The sequence below is a fragment of the Acromyrmex echinatior genome, chromosome 1, assembly GCF_024713525.1.
Source record: "Acromyrmex echinatior isolate Ae372 chromosome 1, ASM2471352v2, whole genome shotgun sequence".
Classification (NCBI taxonomy): Eukaryota; Metazoa; Arthropoda; class Insecta; order Hymenoptera; family Formicidae; genus Acromyrmex; species Acromyrmex echinatior.
Genome location: NC_141852.1, coordinates 21,774,211 through 21,791,827, shown reverse-complemented (window position 1 = coordinate 21,791,827; position 17,617 = coordinate 21,774,211). Strand labels below are relative to the sequence as shown.

General features: G+C 29.3%; 4 protein-coding genes across 7 annotated transcripts; all 4 read right to left on the bottom strand.

The window, feature by feature from the left end:
* Window positions 1-102: 102 nt before the first annotated feature.
* Window positions 103-2,350, bottom strand: LOC105152626 (neurophysin 1). Its single transcript, XM_011067026.2, has 3 exons — window positions 2,209-2,350; window positions 1,223-1,427; window positions 103-892 (listed from the first exon to the last, which is right to left on the bottom strand). Exons 1-3 carry the CDS (start codon window positions 2,329-2,331, stop codon window positions 774-776), a joined length of 447 nt encoding a protein of 148 aa, XP_011065328.1. The 5' UTR covers window positions 2,332-2,350; the 3' UTR covers window positions 103-773.
* A 91-nt stretch (window positions 2,351-2,441) lies between these two features.
* On the bottom strand, window positions 2,442-4,914 carry LOC105152657 (rRNA N(6)-adenosine-methyltransferase ZCCHC4). 3 transcript variants are annotated; one of them, XM_087403262.1, is made up of 5 exons: window positions 4,595-4,914; window positions 3,960-4,504; window positions 3,158-3,860; window positions 2,809-3,064; window positions 2,442-2,526 (listed from the first exon to the last, which is right to left on the bottom strand). In XM_087403262.1, exons 1-4 carry the CDS (start codon window positions 4,668-4,670, stop codon window positions 2,844-2,846), a joined length of 1,545 nt encoding a protein of 514 aa, XP_087259388.1. In that variant the 5' UTR covers window positions 4,671-4,914; the 3' UTR covers window positions 2,442-2,526; window positions 2,809-2,843. The 3 variants fall into 3 exon arrangements, with proteins under 3 accessions (XP_087259388.1, XP_087259387.1, XP_087259385.1); XM_087403261.1 differs by having other exon boundaries at window positions 2,473-2,602; XM_087403259.1 differs by lacking the exon at window positions 2,442-2,526 and having other exon boundaries at window positions 2,649-3,064.
* A 180-nt stretch (window positions 4,915-5,094) lies between these two features.
* sp3 (phosphatidylinositide phosphatase spermathreecae) lies at window positions 5,095-13,939 on the bottom strand. 2 transcript variants are annotated; one of them, XM_011067027.2, is made up of 13 exons: window positions 13,005-13,939; window positions 12,375-12,751; window positions 12,035-12,298; window positions 11,620-11,774; window positions 11,325-11,497; window positions 11,047-11,239; window positions 10,635-10,962; window positions 10,459-10,529; window positions 10,035-10,259; window positions 9,382-9,603; window positions 8,980-9,293; window positions 8,698-8,907; window positions 5,095-8,629 (listed from the first exon to the last, which is right to left on the bottom strand). In XM_011067027.2, exons 1-13 carry the CDS (start codon window positions 13,099-13,101, stop codon window positions 7,632-7,634), a joined length of 3,627 nt encoding a protein of 1,208 aa, XP_011065329.1. In that variant the 5' UTR covers window positions 13,102-13,939; the 3' UTR covers window positions 5,095-7,631. The 2 variants fall into 2 exon arrangements, with proteins under 2 accessions (XP_011065329.1, XP_011065330.1); XM_011067028.2 differs by lacking the exon at window positions 10,035-10,259 and having other exon boundaries at window positions 13,005-13,936.
* A 185-nt stretch (window positions 13,940-14,124) lies between these two features.
* Ublcp1 (Ubiquitin-like domain-containing C-terminal domain phosphatase 1) lies at window positions 14,125-16,692 on the bottom strand. The gene is made up of 2 exons (XM_011067029.2): window positions 16,313-16,692; window positions 14,125-15,872 (listed from the first exon to the last, which is right to left on the bottom strand). Exons 1-2 carry the CDS (start codon window positions 16,470-16,472, stop codon window positions 15,040-15,042), a joined length of 993 nt encoding a protein of 330 aa, XP_011065331.1. The 5' UTR covers window positions 16,473-16,692; the 3' UTR covers window positions 14,125-15,039.
* Window positions 16,693-17,617: the final 925 nt, after the last annotated feature.

Below are 17,617 nucleotides of genomic sequence, written 5' to 3'. Positions count from 1 at the left end.
TTCTTAAATAAGATGTGCTGGAGTAATCATGATTTATTATTGATCTGTCTTTAAATACTATTATATAGCGTAATTAAAACACACAATAAAGACACACAATAATTTTGTGAAATATTTTACTGCATATTTTATTGAAATTTTATTTACAAAGAAAGTAAAGATGGAGATATTATATAATAAATAATGATAATAAATTCAAAAATATAATATACTTATATTATGTGTGGTATAGTAATTTTATACTATTAAAAAATTAATATTATTTATGCATATAAATAAATTTTTATCGTATTAAAATAATTAATAATGCAGAATAAAATTCATTCATATACAGGGTTGGCCATATTTGACAGAAAGATGTTTTTTTTTTCAATCATGGCGCTACGTCGTTACTCGATCTAACATCTCTGTCAAAAGTTACAGTGTTGCCGGATCTTTCCGTCGAATATGGCCAACCCTGTATACTGTAGTCACAGTATTGAATTTGTATTGTATTATATAAATTAAATAAGTAATGTATATTGCATTTTTTAGAAATACATACATTATATGTATTGATATACTATTAAATTATATTGAATATAACAAAAAATGCTTTTTGTTCTAAAAAAAATTACGCTACATAATTTACAGGTTTGCATTTTTCATTATTCTATCATATTCTTTTCATTGTTTGTTTCATTATCGATACTGCATAATTGTATTTTTACAAAGTTTAGAATGTTAAATATCAGAACGCTAAATGATTAATATGAGTATTAATATTAGTTACACTATTGAAGTATTTCGTTAGAGACTTCGTTGCCTGGGAGTATCACATTCACATTGTCATCGAGATTTCGATCATTGCCGACGTCGGAAATTTTGCATGATGTATCCATATGGCAGGATGCTAAACAAAATATTTTTCATATACATATTTCACTTATATATTTATAACGTGTTAAACAATTTTAGTTTTTAATATATACATATATGTCAGAATTTTTCAGCGCTACATGATTGATAACTTTTAATTGCAAAGTAATTATTTTATAATTACTGCTATATCAATCTATTATATAAACAACATTTCCTATTATAATATGTACATAACACTTCAATTTTGTTATGGATTTTTGATGCAAACTTTATTTATTTCGATTAAGAGTGCCGTGTTAAGGATATAAATTTTAAAAGATGAAATTTAAAATCTCCAATTTACAAGAATTTTTCGATTTACCTTGCGAGCAACAAATTCCGTCTGAAGCGCATCTTGCAGTTTTTCCACGACACATTGCGTATCCAGCAATGCAGGGTCTGGTGTATAAACTTTCCTTTCTACATCGAAATGTTTCTGGTGTTCCTATGAAGCAACCGATACTAGGGCCACAGCAAATATAGGGCCCAAAGCATTGACCCAGATGATTAGGACCACATGAAGGACACTAGGAGAATATTATGATAAATATGAATGAATTACATATTTTGTGTATTTATTTATGATCTATGAAAATATCATTAATGTGAATATTTTACTAGGAAAAATAAATAGAAAAAAATTTTAAGATTTAAACATCAAGATATATTTTATTTCATTATATAAAGAAAATTTTTTTGTAACGTATTTTTTTGTTTCTTTTATCATATATTTCCATAGATAAACATCTTCTCATTATTAGATTAATTGTTAAATAATATGAGCAATTGTTAATCAATTAAAATTAAACCTCAAAATTTTTTGTTCTTCTGAGATTTTGTTACAATTATACTATAGCTGCGTTCCGTTATTTATTGCAATACTGAAAATCTATAGTATACGACTAATGTGAATTAGATTTTCAATATTCGCAGTGAATAACGGAACGCAGATATATTTGTTTCTAAGATTAGTATAATTTGTTTCTATAATAATATAAATTCTCTATTCATCTCCTTAAATTTTCTTTAATACAAATCGTCAAAATTTTACAAGTGCAAATAAAAATAAATACAATTCTTGAATTAATATAACTATTAAAATCATTGTAAATAGAAAAGAACATAAATAATAGAAGAGCAATATACAAGATAAATAAATTATAATTATTTCATTTTTAATGACATGTTTAATTGAGTGAATATAAGAATTTGCTAAAGTCTTTATAAAATAAAATTTATTTGCAAGAAGATGATTAAAATCAAAAGAATTTTACTGTAAAAATAAAAATATAATGTAGTATAACGTACTTCTCGAATAACAGTTTTCAAAGATGCTATATCACTCCTCTTTCCGCCACGAGGACAATTCGTAATCAAACAAGCATAACTCAGAAAAATCAAACTCGCAAAAACAATGAGTTCTTTTAACATCCTGAAGAAATTTTAGCGATGTTGTGCGAGATGATATACAGACGATTGGAAAGATACTACTGTACCTCCTGAGAGGCTCTCCCGGGTATTTATACATATTGAATCTCCTTACTTAAAATTCTTTCTGGGTATTCGGGAATATTTCCACTCGAAATGCAGCACTCTAAAGATTATGGAAATCAAACAAGCCGATCTCTATGTGAGAATAAATGTATAATAAGATATTATACTTCCATTCATTGTTGCAGAAGCTAGTTTCTAACTTTCTTTACTATAAATAAATATTGGAAAGATATAAAAATATATAAAGAAACAGATTAAAATACAAATTCATAAATTTTTTAATATAAATATTATAATTACATTTATATTTAATAACATAAATATAATAATATAATACAATTTTAATTTTAATATAAATATATATAATATTTATATTAAACCACCAATCGAATTCACATAAAATTAAACACTTACTATAATATTATATAGAAACATTTATACTAATTTTGTTATTTTATTTGTAGCTTTTTATTTTTTAAATTCTTATTTTTCCTTGGTTTTAAAACTTTCTTTTTATCAACTAGGATGGCTTTTTGTTTAATAACTTCCATGGAGTGTCCAACTTTGTTTTTCTTAATTGTTTTTAATTCACAGTCTGCTTTGCGTTTCTTTATATTTGTTTCAATTGTGATTTCAGAAGGCAAATTAGAGCATTCTTTCCTAGTATGACCTATAAATAAATATTAATAAATATTAATAAATATTAATATAATATTAATAGAAGCAATAATTGGAAGTCTTAAAAGTGGTCACTGGCTTTTACCTAATTTATCACAGTTGAAACATCTTCCTTTAATATTCAGCATTGAACCACATGTGTGTTTCTCTAACATACACCTCTTGCAAATTCGGCAATGTTTCCAAGTAGGTTTTACACATCGTTTACATATATTGCAGTGCTTATACGTTCGACCATCTTTAGAAGTACATTCTTTACACTTCTTGCAATGCTTATTTTCACTAGAAACCCACTTTGCGCAATCTTGACAAAATTTATATCCATCAGCTGAAGGAAGTTCTAATAGATTTAACGGTATATTCGTGAAAATTCTCACTGGAGAACCTTGCTTTCTACCATGTTTTTCTGATATAAATAAGAGATGATTATCATAATCCACTTTATAATCAGACATTTTTAAATCTCTTAAACCACCAGTGACATGAGATGGATTACTCTTTTCTCTCATTATATGTTCCATAAAATATGGAAATATAAACATGATTTTCAAGAAAAAATTGTCATTACAAACATGTTTATTCAATTTTTTATGCAGATCAAATATTGTTTTTATCGTAAATGATATAGGTTCCAAACGGCCACCAAACGGAGGATCGCATATTAAGTAAGTGTCCTTTCCTTCATTTTGAGTAAGAAAATCTTTGAAAACATTAATGGCATCCTTGTTAAAAAAATGATGATTAAAAAGATTGTACCAGCAATAATCCAGTGGTCCAAAAAAGTTATGCTAGAATGTAAAAAACATATTTAGTAAAATTTATGTATACTTATAAACATTATTAAAGTATATTACAAATTGACTAATGATTTTTGCTAAAATACTCACAAATCTTCCATCAAAATCCAAAAGGAGAGAAGATATTTTATTTGTACAATGCTCGATTATGTATTCATGTATTCTTGGTGTGCCAATACAAAGAATCTGCTTAGCTCCAAGTTTCAAAAGCATATTTATTATATCTTCTGTAGATTTCTTAGAAAATAAATATTGCGCTTCCTTCTTTGCATTTTCTAAAGGTCTTAAAAGTTCTGTTGGATGATGCATCTGATAATCAGTTAAATTCTCTGTAATCTCATGATCCGTATGCTTATCTTTTTCAGAATTAAATATTAATTTCTCACAATTATGACAATAACTCCTTTTTGCCACAGATTCTATCTTAAATTTATTAAAGCGAATATATAATTCTTGATGAACATAACGCTGAGTGAACTTCTTATTTTCCAGCTCCCACATATGCTTTTGAGATTTTGACAGTTCTTGCCCATATTTTAAATAAAATCTGCATAACTTTCTATCACGGCAAGCAGAACATGCATAAAATTTCTTAAGTCCTTCTTCGACATATTTTCCAAATAGTAATGTCGGTCCTGTAAAAAAGGGTTAATTTATTTCTTAAAAGAATCAATTTTTTTAAATATAAATATAATAAACTTTTGTGTATAACATGAAAAAATTACCATGAGGACATTGTGGATAATTTATAGGATTTCCCCACAAACATTCTACACCACGTGTGTCGTTCATAATTTTCATGTAAACAATTCACAGGTGAGTTTAGGTTCTATCAGGCTCTATACATATATTAGATGGTAAATCAGGAATCGCGACAATTTTTATCGCTTGAGTCATACCATTTAGTGCCAAATATGATTTTAAGCAGGGTGGTGTCTATTATATTTCAAGATTATATTTGCATATTATAAACTATTTATGTATTGTTTAAAGGTCGTTAGGCTTATATGAATTTTATTTATGTAGACGATATAAGTAACGTAAAATATACAAATTGTTACAAACTAAAAGGAAAAAATATTATTAACCTACATTCATATCTCGGAAATGGTGCTTCTTGGAATATTTTAAATAAAATTATAAATTACAATTGAAATATTTTAAACAACTTCAATGATTGATTTATTTGAAAAACTTTGGAAGGTGCAAACTAAAGAAATTGTAATTCACAAGTCAAAAATGTATTTTATTATGATTTGTTCTACAAGTGCTGTGACCGTTTGCCGTTTGGTGTATGCAAATTTTCTTATTATTACAATTTCTGGAAACATAATAGCAGATACATGTAAGGGGCATGTCAAGCCTCTATAATTTTTACGTATGGTTTTGTACGACCAATGTACATACAAATTTTCCTTTCGCAAAAAATAGGTGAATTAAAAATTTATATCACACATATACATAATATACGTACATATGTAATATTTTATGAAGCTCAAAGAAAAGATCAAAAAATATTTTTTTTTCACAAAGAAAAGAGAATAATTTTTTTTCAATTGTTTATTTTAAGTATTCACGCAGTCTAATTCGTGTTAAATTTTCGCAAATTCACCTATTTTTTGCAGATTGTTCATACAATACTGCGCAGCTAAATGCAATAGCACACATCAGGTTTGATAATAAATTTGCATTGGACCTTACATTGCATTCATTGAACAAAATTTAAATTTAAGACTTCCTTAAAGTAATTCTTTTTTAAATTGACAGTAGAGCAAGCAAATATATATAACGCAAGAGCTTGCGTTAATCAAACTAAAATTAAAATTTTTCAAGAAAGAGAATACGTATGAAAACAGCCTAATTTTATTCTTATCCTAAAGCATTGCAAATGTCTTTTAGAATGCACGCTTTCATAATCTCTGCTCGTGAATTTAATCCCTAGTAACACAATTTATCGGCGATATATTGGTTAAACATTAGCATGCATTTAGGATATATATTGAGTCAGTATTGCGCCAATAAATTGTGTTAGGGATCTGTATGCATTCTATATGCATTCTGTAAAATTGTATCACAGACTATTGCTAAGAGTAAAAAGAATATTCGCTAAAAATACGAGCTTAGAATTGCTATAAATGTCAATATGTTTCCAAAGCGTTTTCAACGGGGAATGGAAACCATCGAAATGAGATAGATTATTTACATTAGTGGGCAATGTAAAGTCATGTTATAGTTCCCTATAATAAATATAAGATTTATGTAATATTTTTCCGATCCTCCTACATCATTGCTTTACACATAGATCAAGGAGAATGTATTCTGCAATTTTATAAGCATATACTCGATATAATATTGCATTGCTGACTCTTGAAATACTTTTATAGTAAGTTTGCAACATCTGTTAAAGCATCTAAAATTATTAACACTAATAAAAATGTGATTTTAATACATGAACTTATTACTCAGTTCTGCTCTCTGTTGCATAATTAAATTATATCGCAACTACATTCTTGTAACCACATTTACAAATTTATAACTTAATTAATTTTTTTATTTAACAAAAGCCTTTAATTTTTTCTATTTATATATTTTTTAATAACTCTAAAACAATTACATATTTATATTATCTAAAAAAATTCTAACACATATTTCTCGAAAAGCTAACAAGGATAGAATGTCATGTATTTTTCTGTGTTTGGTAACCATATATCTTAAACTCATATCACTAATTCCATTACACATTTATATATATATATATATATATATATATATATATAGATTTTACTAAATTGTATTTAAATAATTCTCTGTATTTACATAATTGACTATGAAGCTTCTCTTTCTGATTTCTCATACAAATAAATCGTCTCATCTGCATTTTATGTTACTCATTTCATATATTTTAATTTTTAAAAAATCATCTATGAACAAATAACACGTATCTGCTTAAAAAAATAAAATCTTAATACTATTATAAGACTTAATGATACAATAAGAATAAAATATTTAATACTGATACAAAATGTTTACATATCAACAGCTTTTTATTATAGATTGATCACAAGTTAAATAAATTAGTTTCAGAAAGATGCTATTAAAAATATAAAAATATACCCTAAAATTTAGCAAATGTATAGTAAATTTTATACACATATTGGCTCAAGAAAAGTTCTAAAAAACAGCATGATTTTATAACAATACAGAAATTCTTCAGTTCATTTGTTAATTATTTTTTATGCTTAATATTTATTAATTTATCAAATCAATTAATATTATGAATAAATATTGACCACATTGTACTCTGTGTTACATAGTCGTAGTTTTGTTTATCACAATAGAAAAGAGTTTTCTTTCCTACAGTGAATTGTTTCGTTCGTTAATTATTTCACATCAACAATGTTATTTTGTGAATGTGAAGTGTGAAAATAGGTGCAGTGAGATCGATTTATAACATTTTCTACAAAATTCGCCACTTTCTACGTGATATTTTTTTATATTAAATTACGCGATCAATATATAACAAAACTGTTTATAATACAACGCTTAATATCCTTCTTTTTTTTCAGAGTGTGTGAAAGCATTTGCATTGCTAACATATCTCATATTATTCGTAAATATCAATAATGTATATTCGTAAATATATTGACTGTTGTATTCGCGTGAATATTATTGATATTTAAGAATATACAATCCATCAATAAGCTCTAAATTGATATTTAATGACGAATCGCGTTCAAAAAGCTAGTCATTCGGGTAAAGAGTTTACAAAGCAATAAGTTTAGATTGACAAGAGGCCCATCTTTCCTGAAGTTTCTGGCGCTCCTCCATATGGTGTTCCGACAAATTTCGCATTACTTGGCCTGTCTTTAATTTTCTAGGGTCTAAATTAGCTCCTAACGTTTGAACACCTTTTGCAAATTTGGAGAACGGCAACAAAATATCTTTGGCTGTAGATGCTACAGGACTAGTAACGCTCGCGATATTTTCCTTTATGGATTTTAAGGCAGATTCGCTTTGGGACGATGTAATGCTCAACGTCAAATCCTGTTCCGAGGCTGATCTTTTCTTTTCATCTAATCTATTATCCGTTTGAAGAGTAGTACTCTTAACACCACTCGATGTTTTATTATCAACATCCCCTGTCGAATGACTAATATTCTTGGTAAGCGATAAGCTTGATAGTGGAATCATGCGATCTCTTTCATCGCTTATATTATCTCCTGTATCGTACACTGTTATCTCTGGCGTCGTTGCTGTAGTCTTCTGCGGTGAAGCGCTGAGAGTACTAGTACCGGATCCAGTTTGCGGAATCAGATGTAATGCATCAATGGCTACATCAGGTTTCAAATTTAAATTCACATTGTTAGGTCTCATCTTCTTGGATATTTCCTCATTTACATTAGAATCGCAAGCACTACCATCCACAACATTGGTATTTTTCACACCCATAATAATACCAATCAATGGTGTATAAGCTTCCATCAAATGCTTGTCATGACTGAAATTCTCTGGCTTCTCGACGTGTATGTGTGTCATTTCGATATTCTCGCTGCTACTGCTGCTGCTGCTATTGTTACTCTTCTCTTCTGCATTGCCTGAGATATTGCTGTTACCAACTGTAAAAATCGGTTTAGGTGCCTTCTCCGCCGGTTTATTACTTATATTTTTCGCTAAATCAATTGGCTTCTTTGCGCTGAAACTCTGACTCAGTTTATTCAATTTGCTAAATTGCTCCGACATATTGCTTAAAGCTTTTGTACCTAGAAGTATTCATTTTTATAAATATTTTATTATATGTGTAAATAATGAAAACAATTTAATAACAAACCTGCTGTCTTTAAAGCAAGTAACTGTGTCTCAGATACATTTCTTGTCAGTTCCGGAAATGATGAAATATCCAATAATCCAGTAGAACCTTTAACATTCACTAATTTACTCTTTCTTTTATCTAACGTAACATTCATAGCTATGGGAACTTTTGGCAAGTTTGCTATCTCCATGGCTATTGAAATAGCTTCACAAATTGCCTTCAAAGATTCTGTAATTTAAAAATATAAAGTATAAAATTTCAGAATTGCTATAGATAAAAATAAAGAATATGTTCTCTTACCAATGCTTTCCTCTTCAGTTTTGATCACAACCGCCATATTATTGAAAAATCTTAAATTTGTACTACGAAACATATGAAAGTAACCATAATCGCCGTTTACTTTATAATTAATTCTAACACAGTAGTAATGTTTATTCTTGAAAAATGAGACCATGTTTTCAGGTTGACCAAATTCAATTAAAACAATATCATCTAATAAAACTTTTTGATAGTTCGTAACTTTATCGATTTGATCGTCATAATCAGCAATGTAATAACTATCTCGAGTCAATATTAAAATAGTGTCCATTTCCGTCTCGGTTGGATCACCAGTACTGAAATAAAAAAAAATCAATTGAAATAAATTTATAAACAAACACAATGTAAATGTATTATGGAAAACAATTCATTATTTATACGTACATAGGATCAGCATCAATAACTCCCCAACTGCCTAGAATAACTTCTGGATCAGGTATCAGTAATTTTTTGCAATCTTCAATCAGTAATTTCACGTGAATCGCAGTTGCCGCATTATCTTCCTCGTCGGTACGTTCTAAGAATACTTCTTCGCTTACTGAATTTCCCAGCATCATATCAATCGTCGCTTGTCTGTAGACATCCTTGAAACGATTTAAGTAATATCTGCAAGAATATTTTAATTCTCAATGCATAACGTACGCTGAAAGAACGATTCAGAGACAGAGTATCAAGAAAATATTCCAAAGAGTGTTTAATAAATTATATTCTATATAAAAGAAATTGTTTAAATGAGAGAAAGCGACTTTTTTATATCTAATTTATTGATTATAATATTAACTATAGTATTTACAAAAATGATTGATTTATGAATCAAATTAAAATCTTGTAATAAAGGAAGAATATAAGGTCAAAATTAAACATGCAGAAGGATTTTCATAACAAAAAAACAACTCATGCTGACAATAGCACAAAGCATTTCTTTTTACGCCACATGATTTAATATGTAATAAAAAATAACAATAAGATAAATTAATTTTAGAAAACTGTAACTGCTGTATATTTTCCAAAAATTAAGCTAAAAGCAAGCAACGAACCTTGCTAAATTATATAGAGCAGTGGCATAAAGGAAGTCAGGATGAGTAGCAAGTTGAAGTTGTATATTTGGTGGTTTCATAGGTATAAGTTCAAGACAGCAATTATCAAGGATATCTAAATAGTGTGACCAATCGTTGTTCAGTTGATGAACATCAATCGAGTTCCCTAGCAGCGTATCTATTGCTGCCTGACGTAAGTCATCCATAAAGTGTTGTTGATAGTATCTATAGGAAAATGAAAGGACAATGTCAGGGTTCCATAGAGAATAACATTGAGACATCTAACTGGGATATTATCTTCCGCGGCATAATAACTGTGAAGGTTCTGTGTCATGTGAGATATTGGAAACAAAAAAAGGGAAAATGAAAAATGAGAAAAATTAAGTGAATTTAAAATGTGAAGGATAAGAATACGAAGCTCTACCTGTTTGCAGAATTCATGCCGTCTTTCATCAGCCCAGTAAATTTTCTCTCCCCAGTACGTGTATAATCTCCCTATAAATAGTAAGAAATCGTAGATCATTCAGAAATCATTTGGAACAAAATTAACGGTTTATGTTAAGACAGACTTTGCACGGGCAATTTGTGAGATGTACAGACCTTTAAAGCATTTGTTCCTGCATATTGCTTGCTAATAATGTCTCCATTATTAGCCCAAAGCGATTGGAAAGTCTGTCTTATATTTGCAGGCAGAATTCCGTCAGGTGGTATTAGTCCCAGTTTTGAAAATTGCATTTCCATAACAGCTTTACCCAGAGCAGTTTGTACCACGTTTGTTCTATCTAAGCAATCTATGCAATTTACACGAAACACGCCCTTTTGCATGCAAATCGTACCTTGTTTATCGCGCCAGCAGTAACCCATATTTGCTAGCATTGTAGCTAATGCATTAACCAGAATAGACACATTTTCAAAATGCATTCCTCGACTGCATTTAAACACAAAATTTTAAAGATAAACATCGTAATAAATATGAAAAGCATGAATTGAAGCAATTCACTTAGCTACTTACCAATATTCATGAAAATCGAAAATGGTGTATGTTATATCTGAATTATTATAATTAAATACATGATTACTGTAAGCTTCCCAAATAATCCTTTCTTTACCAGTCTGTTCGACTAGATTAACAATACAAATAGGCCCATAAAATGCAAGTTCTTCACCAAAATGCTTCTCGAATGCTATCTGTGTTTCAGCCTCATCTGCAATATCATTGTACGAGATTATTACGTTACATAAAAATAATCTAATCTAGTTTAAAGGTAAAAGATATCTCTTTACTTATACCTTTATCAATCCGTGGTGGAGGTTTATATTTATATCCAGGTTGAGACCAATATACTGGCACACTTCCTCGTACTTGTACAAAAGATACTTGATGATCATGATACCAAACTAATTGTTCAGTCTCAACATAATTTGCACACTTGCCATCATCATCCACTCCACGTCTCTTGTACCTGTACATGTTATATGTATTTAGAAATACTTTTTAATCCTAATAATTAATATTGGGTAAGATAAAACTTATAATTAATATGACAATCTAATTATGAAAATTATCTATGTAAATGAAAATTACCTAGTTCCAGCACGGAATCTACTCCTTCTCGATATAATTGCCAAATTAAATATCTCTTGTTGCGGTTGCTCGTCAAAACCTACCTCGACTATGCATTTTTCTATTTGAACATATCCTTGAATAATTGGTAATATCCAACAGTTTGCTTTTTCTGTCTGCAGAATAAGACAAAAATAAATATTATAAAAAATGAAAATCTTGAATTAGTTATTGGATGTACAGTCATTATACAGCTGACTTTAAATAATATATACCCATTTATTATTAAGCAAATAAAGAGATAAATTTTATGTATCTACTATATACAGTTAATATAATTATACAACAAAGTCATAGGATATTTATTTGGCCAAATATAATGTCTTATTGTTTAGAGTCACCTGTATATAAAAATAAAGACTTTTTAATTACGAACATTTAGATTAATAATGTCATGTAACATATGTTTGTTCCAGAAAAATCTGTCGTCTACACGTTGCCATAATGGCTTATCTTGATTGTCTTGTCCATGCTGAGATTCCATTATGCATTGTCGCTGCAAACTATTAGTAATATCACCAGTCTGACAAAAGAAGAATGAATCAGTTTCGGTAAATATCTTATTCAGCTCTTCCAAAATTCTCTTCTCAAATCTGTCTTTATCTTTTACTACGCTGCGTTTGATCACTGTAGACTTCATCTGTACAGAAAATATTGAGAATATAAATTGTGTAAGACATCAAATATGAATTCATAAATACCAACAGGTTCCTTACTTGAGATGTAGCCAATGCGGCAGCTTGCTGTGTAGTATTTTTTATAGTATTTGTGGCATTCTTGATTGTACCCCAGGTTTTCGCTAAAGCTGCTTTCTGTGGCACATCAAATAATCCACTGCTCCCTTTCTTCTTCAATACATATTGATGTTTCTTACAAGGTAGTAAACCAATATCCACATTCTCCGTGCCAATATGTAGAAATGCGATAGATTTAATTTTGTAAACAATGTGACCGCCATGTAATTCTCCGGCTGGTGTGATATCCTTTATGAGCATCAAGCGAGGTTCTAATACCGATGTCTGTTCAATTTTTCCAACTATTCCATAAAACATCCCCAGACATTCTAAATCCTTCGGGGTGGCCCATTCCCAATCTGTAAAATCCATCATCAAAATCATCATTTCTATCAAAATAATTAAATGTCACTATCAAACCCTACATATATAATATTTCTTTATCAATCATCAGAAATGCTATATCATCTATAAATCTTTATACGGACATAATGTACATACTCCCACTTGAAATTGATTCGCGTCCTCAAAACGTGACGTCGAGATCGCTTTTCGTATACGACGCTTTGTCTCCACTCACTTTATATCAAATACAATTGTACACACACCCACCTGATTTTGCGGCGAATTCACCGGTATACTTGTCACACCAGAGGCTGTACCTCTCTTTCACGAAGATAAAATGAGTGTCAGTGCGGAACAACTCCATCCTTCTGTTTTCCTGCAAGTTTGACAGCTACAGGCAGCATGTGTGACGTTTCCGCGTCGAGCAAAATATCCGCTTACCACCGAACGCTCGCCATGTTGCTCATGACTAAACGCTCAGCCGTGCTCAACCGATTATGTTCTTCGATGTTAAAAGGCACTGACAAGCGGAGGAGGGAAGGTTATAACGCAAATCAATCCCATTATTCCTCAATGGGCAATGCCGATGCAGCTAGTCGCTCAATATTCCGATAAAATGCTTTTCCGATTCGTTTGATTAGAGTCGTTCTTGACCTGATTGGTAGTATATGAATAATTGAGGCGGGATCTCGTAATGTTCCTTTTTTACATTTATTAATTTATTATTATTAAGTAGTTTTTTTCTACCACATTACTTTTAGAGAGAAGGATGAATGTCTTGGATGAATTTATTGTCTAGAGGCTTTATATCTTAACAAATGATCATCATTTAAAATATTTAATGTACTAATTTTCTTTAATCATAATATTCGCATGTAATAAATTTTGAAATATAAAAGAGCGAATTTTAAATGTCTCTTTAAAATATAATTTCTTATGAATATTAAGATACTATATATAACTATTTCAGAGATATTTTTATAGCAATTTTATCAAAATTATACTTAAGATGCAATCATGCTGGCATTCGACGCTCATTTTTAGCTTTAAAATAGGCCACGTGGTCCAAATTGAATGTCAAGTGTCAATTTTAATCATGTGATCTATTTTGACCTTAAAAATAAGCTTCAAGTGTAAATATAAAAAAATGCTATTACAGAAAATATAATTTCACAAGAAATATAATTATATACATTTATAAAAATAAGAATTTAATGAAATAAAATAAATGTATTTAAGCAAAAAAAAAATTTATTTGTAGTCTTTTTTAAAAAATCTCTAAAAAAAATTAGAGAGAAAATAAATGGTAAATATATTTCGAATACGTTTATCATGTTTGGTAGATACGGATCTAAAATTTTAAAGGTAGACAAAATTAAAAATCGAATTGTTGGATAAATTAACTTTATTATACAATATTATATGAACTTTTCATCTTATATTTTACATCCTTCTGTAATGCTTTAAATCGGTATGAAAAATGTGGAAATAGTATCTTATTTAAACAGTTTAAAAATCGTTCAATTCCCTAAATAAAGTCGCCAACCAGCATTTAATTATAAAATAGATATTGCATTTACATAATCAGTGCATTACGTAATGATTGAAATATCTGCATGAAACCCATGTAGGTGTAAACTGTGAACAATTGTTTCTGCGTCGTGTCGAATAAGATTAAAAGTTCGTCAACTCATACACATGACGCAAAATGTATATAACAAACTCTACATGTAGAAAATTTTGCAGACGTGATTTTGCACAGCACTGGATTCACCCAAATCGTTATATTATTGCATCTCTCGTGTTGATCACTCCGTGCCTTTTATTTAAATCGCTATACATGTGTATACACAACCAATGATTACAAATACATAGAATAAAAAAAATGTGAAAATACGTATGTTTTCAAAAAAATTGCTACATAGATTTGTTCGTGTTGCTTAAAATCTCTAAAAATTTTTGCATTAAAACGAAATAAATATATATTCGGATATTGAAAGCAAATATTCTAAGTGATTCTAAAAAATCCAAACAATACGAACAGACCTAAATATCATGCGTCATTTTCTTGCAATGAAAGGAAACTGACGCTTAAGTTAATCATCGTTCTATCCAACGAATAGGACAGCCTTGTTGATTTTCAGTCATGGTTTTAAAACATCCGACAAATACATTTTCTTGATGCATTCACTTCATCAGATACAATCTTGAAGTCACTCTGTATTTCTCCTGTCAATCAATATGTCTCTTCTATCAATCAACTAGTCAAAGTGGCATGAAGAACAATACATTTCGTCAAAATTTATTGTTTATCACTGCTGCTAGTCTGTTCATTGCTGTGATCGTTTTTTTTCGGTTTGTATTCTTCCCATTTTCTATGATTAAGGATTTGAAAGTCTTCAACATCGGCTATCAATTCCAAGTATCTTGATAGTTTCAGTAGTTCAAAGTCTTTAACTCTGCTCGTGTGAGCGTGTTTGAAAGGTTTTATTCTCAATCCTGACTGCGGATTCATTATGAAGTTTCGTCTGATATCGTCAAACATTATTGTATTTTTCGCGGAGAACTGCTTGTATTTTCCCCAAATAATACCGAGTGGCTTTACTCCGACAACCCCATATTTCGGTGTATGAACAGTGATCATGGCAAGGACGTCCAGATGAAAAGCTATTTTATAGTTTGGATGATTTGAAACTCCCAAAAGCTTCATTTTCTCATTGATCCATCTCATGCTAGTCGCTGACCAAATGACTATATCATAATTTTTATAAGCACGTGTCAAGAATTCATGGAGATACGGACGCATTAGCTGTGCTCCGCTCTCTGCCACTGACCTGTGATCAAATAAAGTGTAATCTATGTCTAGTACAAGAAGCTTTTTACCATTTCTTAAAGGATTCAGCTCTGTGATTATATAGCGATCGATTCGTATCTGGATTTTACGTAGATTTATTTCAGCTTTCTCAATCTCTACTTCCTCCTCTTCTATATCTAGATCATTTATTACATCAGGTACATTCTCAGGTGCTTGACTGACCTCAGCAATATCCTCCTCACGCGAACCCATTAACATTAGTTTGAAGCCAGGCTTTAAATTTAATTTGCTGATTATGTCCTCATCTTGTGCTGCCTTGCCTAACAAAAGAACAAATTTCTAAATATTTTTTTAAAAACTTTGTGTATTTAGATTAACTATATCTATTACAAATTTTCTATTACTAATTTTTCACAATAATAAAAACAATCAATATATAAAAGAATTTTTAGTTCATATATCCCATATACTGTTAATAATTTTTTACTTTCATATATAGGAAAGCAAAATTATTTTAAGGATTATAAATTTATAATTTATATGATCTTATTTTATATATTATTCATAATATATATGTATATACAATATACAAAATATAAGTTAAATAATTATAATTGATATATACTGGATAATAATTAATAGCTAGATATTTAGCTGTATATTTCTTTCAAGACAATAAACTCTAAAACAAATTATTATAATTACAATAATGACTATATTTATTTGACAGAACTTATCAAAGAATAGTTCAAAATATAACCTTTAAACTTTAAATTTAACAATTTTTGACGTTCCGGACGAACACCTGTTTCTCTGTGTATACGCTCTTTCAGAGTAAGAACCGTATCTTCCTCTTGAATATCGAGGATATCGTATTCTTTTCCGCTCCATTTCACTACAATTCTTAATTCACCCTCCATTCTCACTCTTTCAATTGCATCAATGGAACGCGTGCATTGCGATTCTAAAAAAGAAACGTCCGGATGTTCCAGATCATTCTTGTGACTGTATTATCGGTAATGCCGGATTTGATTGGAAATTATATCTTTAATGAACAATTGATTAAAAATATCTAGTAAATATATTTTTTAGAATAGCAAAACGTAGTGGAATAATGAAATAGCGAAAAAAATTGTTTTTTTAATTTCATGTTACTGTTGGTAAGCGCGCATGCATCATTATCGACTTTATCGATCTTGCGGGTAAATCGTAAATCAGGTCTACATGACCCTTCGAAACCACTGATTTGGGGAAAGGGAAAAGCATTTAAATATTTGGGTAATTACATAGTATTTTTCTTGAGAAATTGTCTTTTCTTTTCTTTTCTTTTCTAATCTTTCTTCGAATATTCTTGTTTCATTTGATGACATACTGAATATTTGTATTGACAAATAATTAAAAAAAAAAATATATATATATATATATATATATATATGTGTGTGTGTATGTATATATAAAAATGCATTCAGAATTGAAAAGTATTCAATTTAACATTCGTGAATCAATATTTCTGAAAATCTGAATCCATTTCAATTCATTTCAATCCATTCTCGTTTGCTAGGTAAAAGTTAAGAAGTAACTCGATAATCAGCACAATCAAGAGAAATATACAGTAGCGAATAAAAGAAATTACAAATGTTAGAAGTACATATATCGGATTTTTTAAAAATTAGACAATGCCGCAACACTATATAGACTAACCAACACGATGAGTGAGAAATAATTGTTAAAAATGGACGTGAAACAACTTATATAATTATTATCACATTGAGAATGATCCGATGACGGATAGAAAATGTTTTGTTGCATGTAATTAATTTTATACATTAAATTATAATTATTAGCAATAAAAATCTAGCTAGACTCGTAACCTTTTTTATTTACTTGCTTTAATAATAATATAGTTAAATATAATATAATTAACAATAGTCAAGAAGGGCTATGAGTCAAAACAATAACTTTAATCTTCAAAACTTTTTCAAAGCACTATTTAGTTTAACTAGACTACTAATTTCATGTAAAAGATTTAACTTTAGGTAAATTTAATACAGATACTGTAAAGATT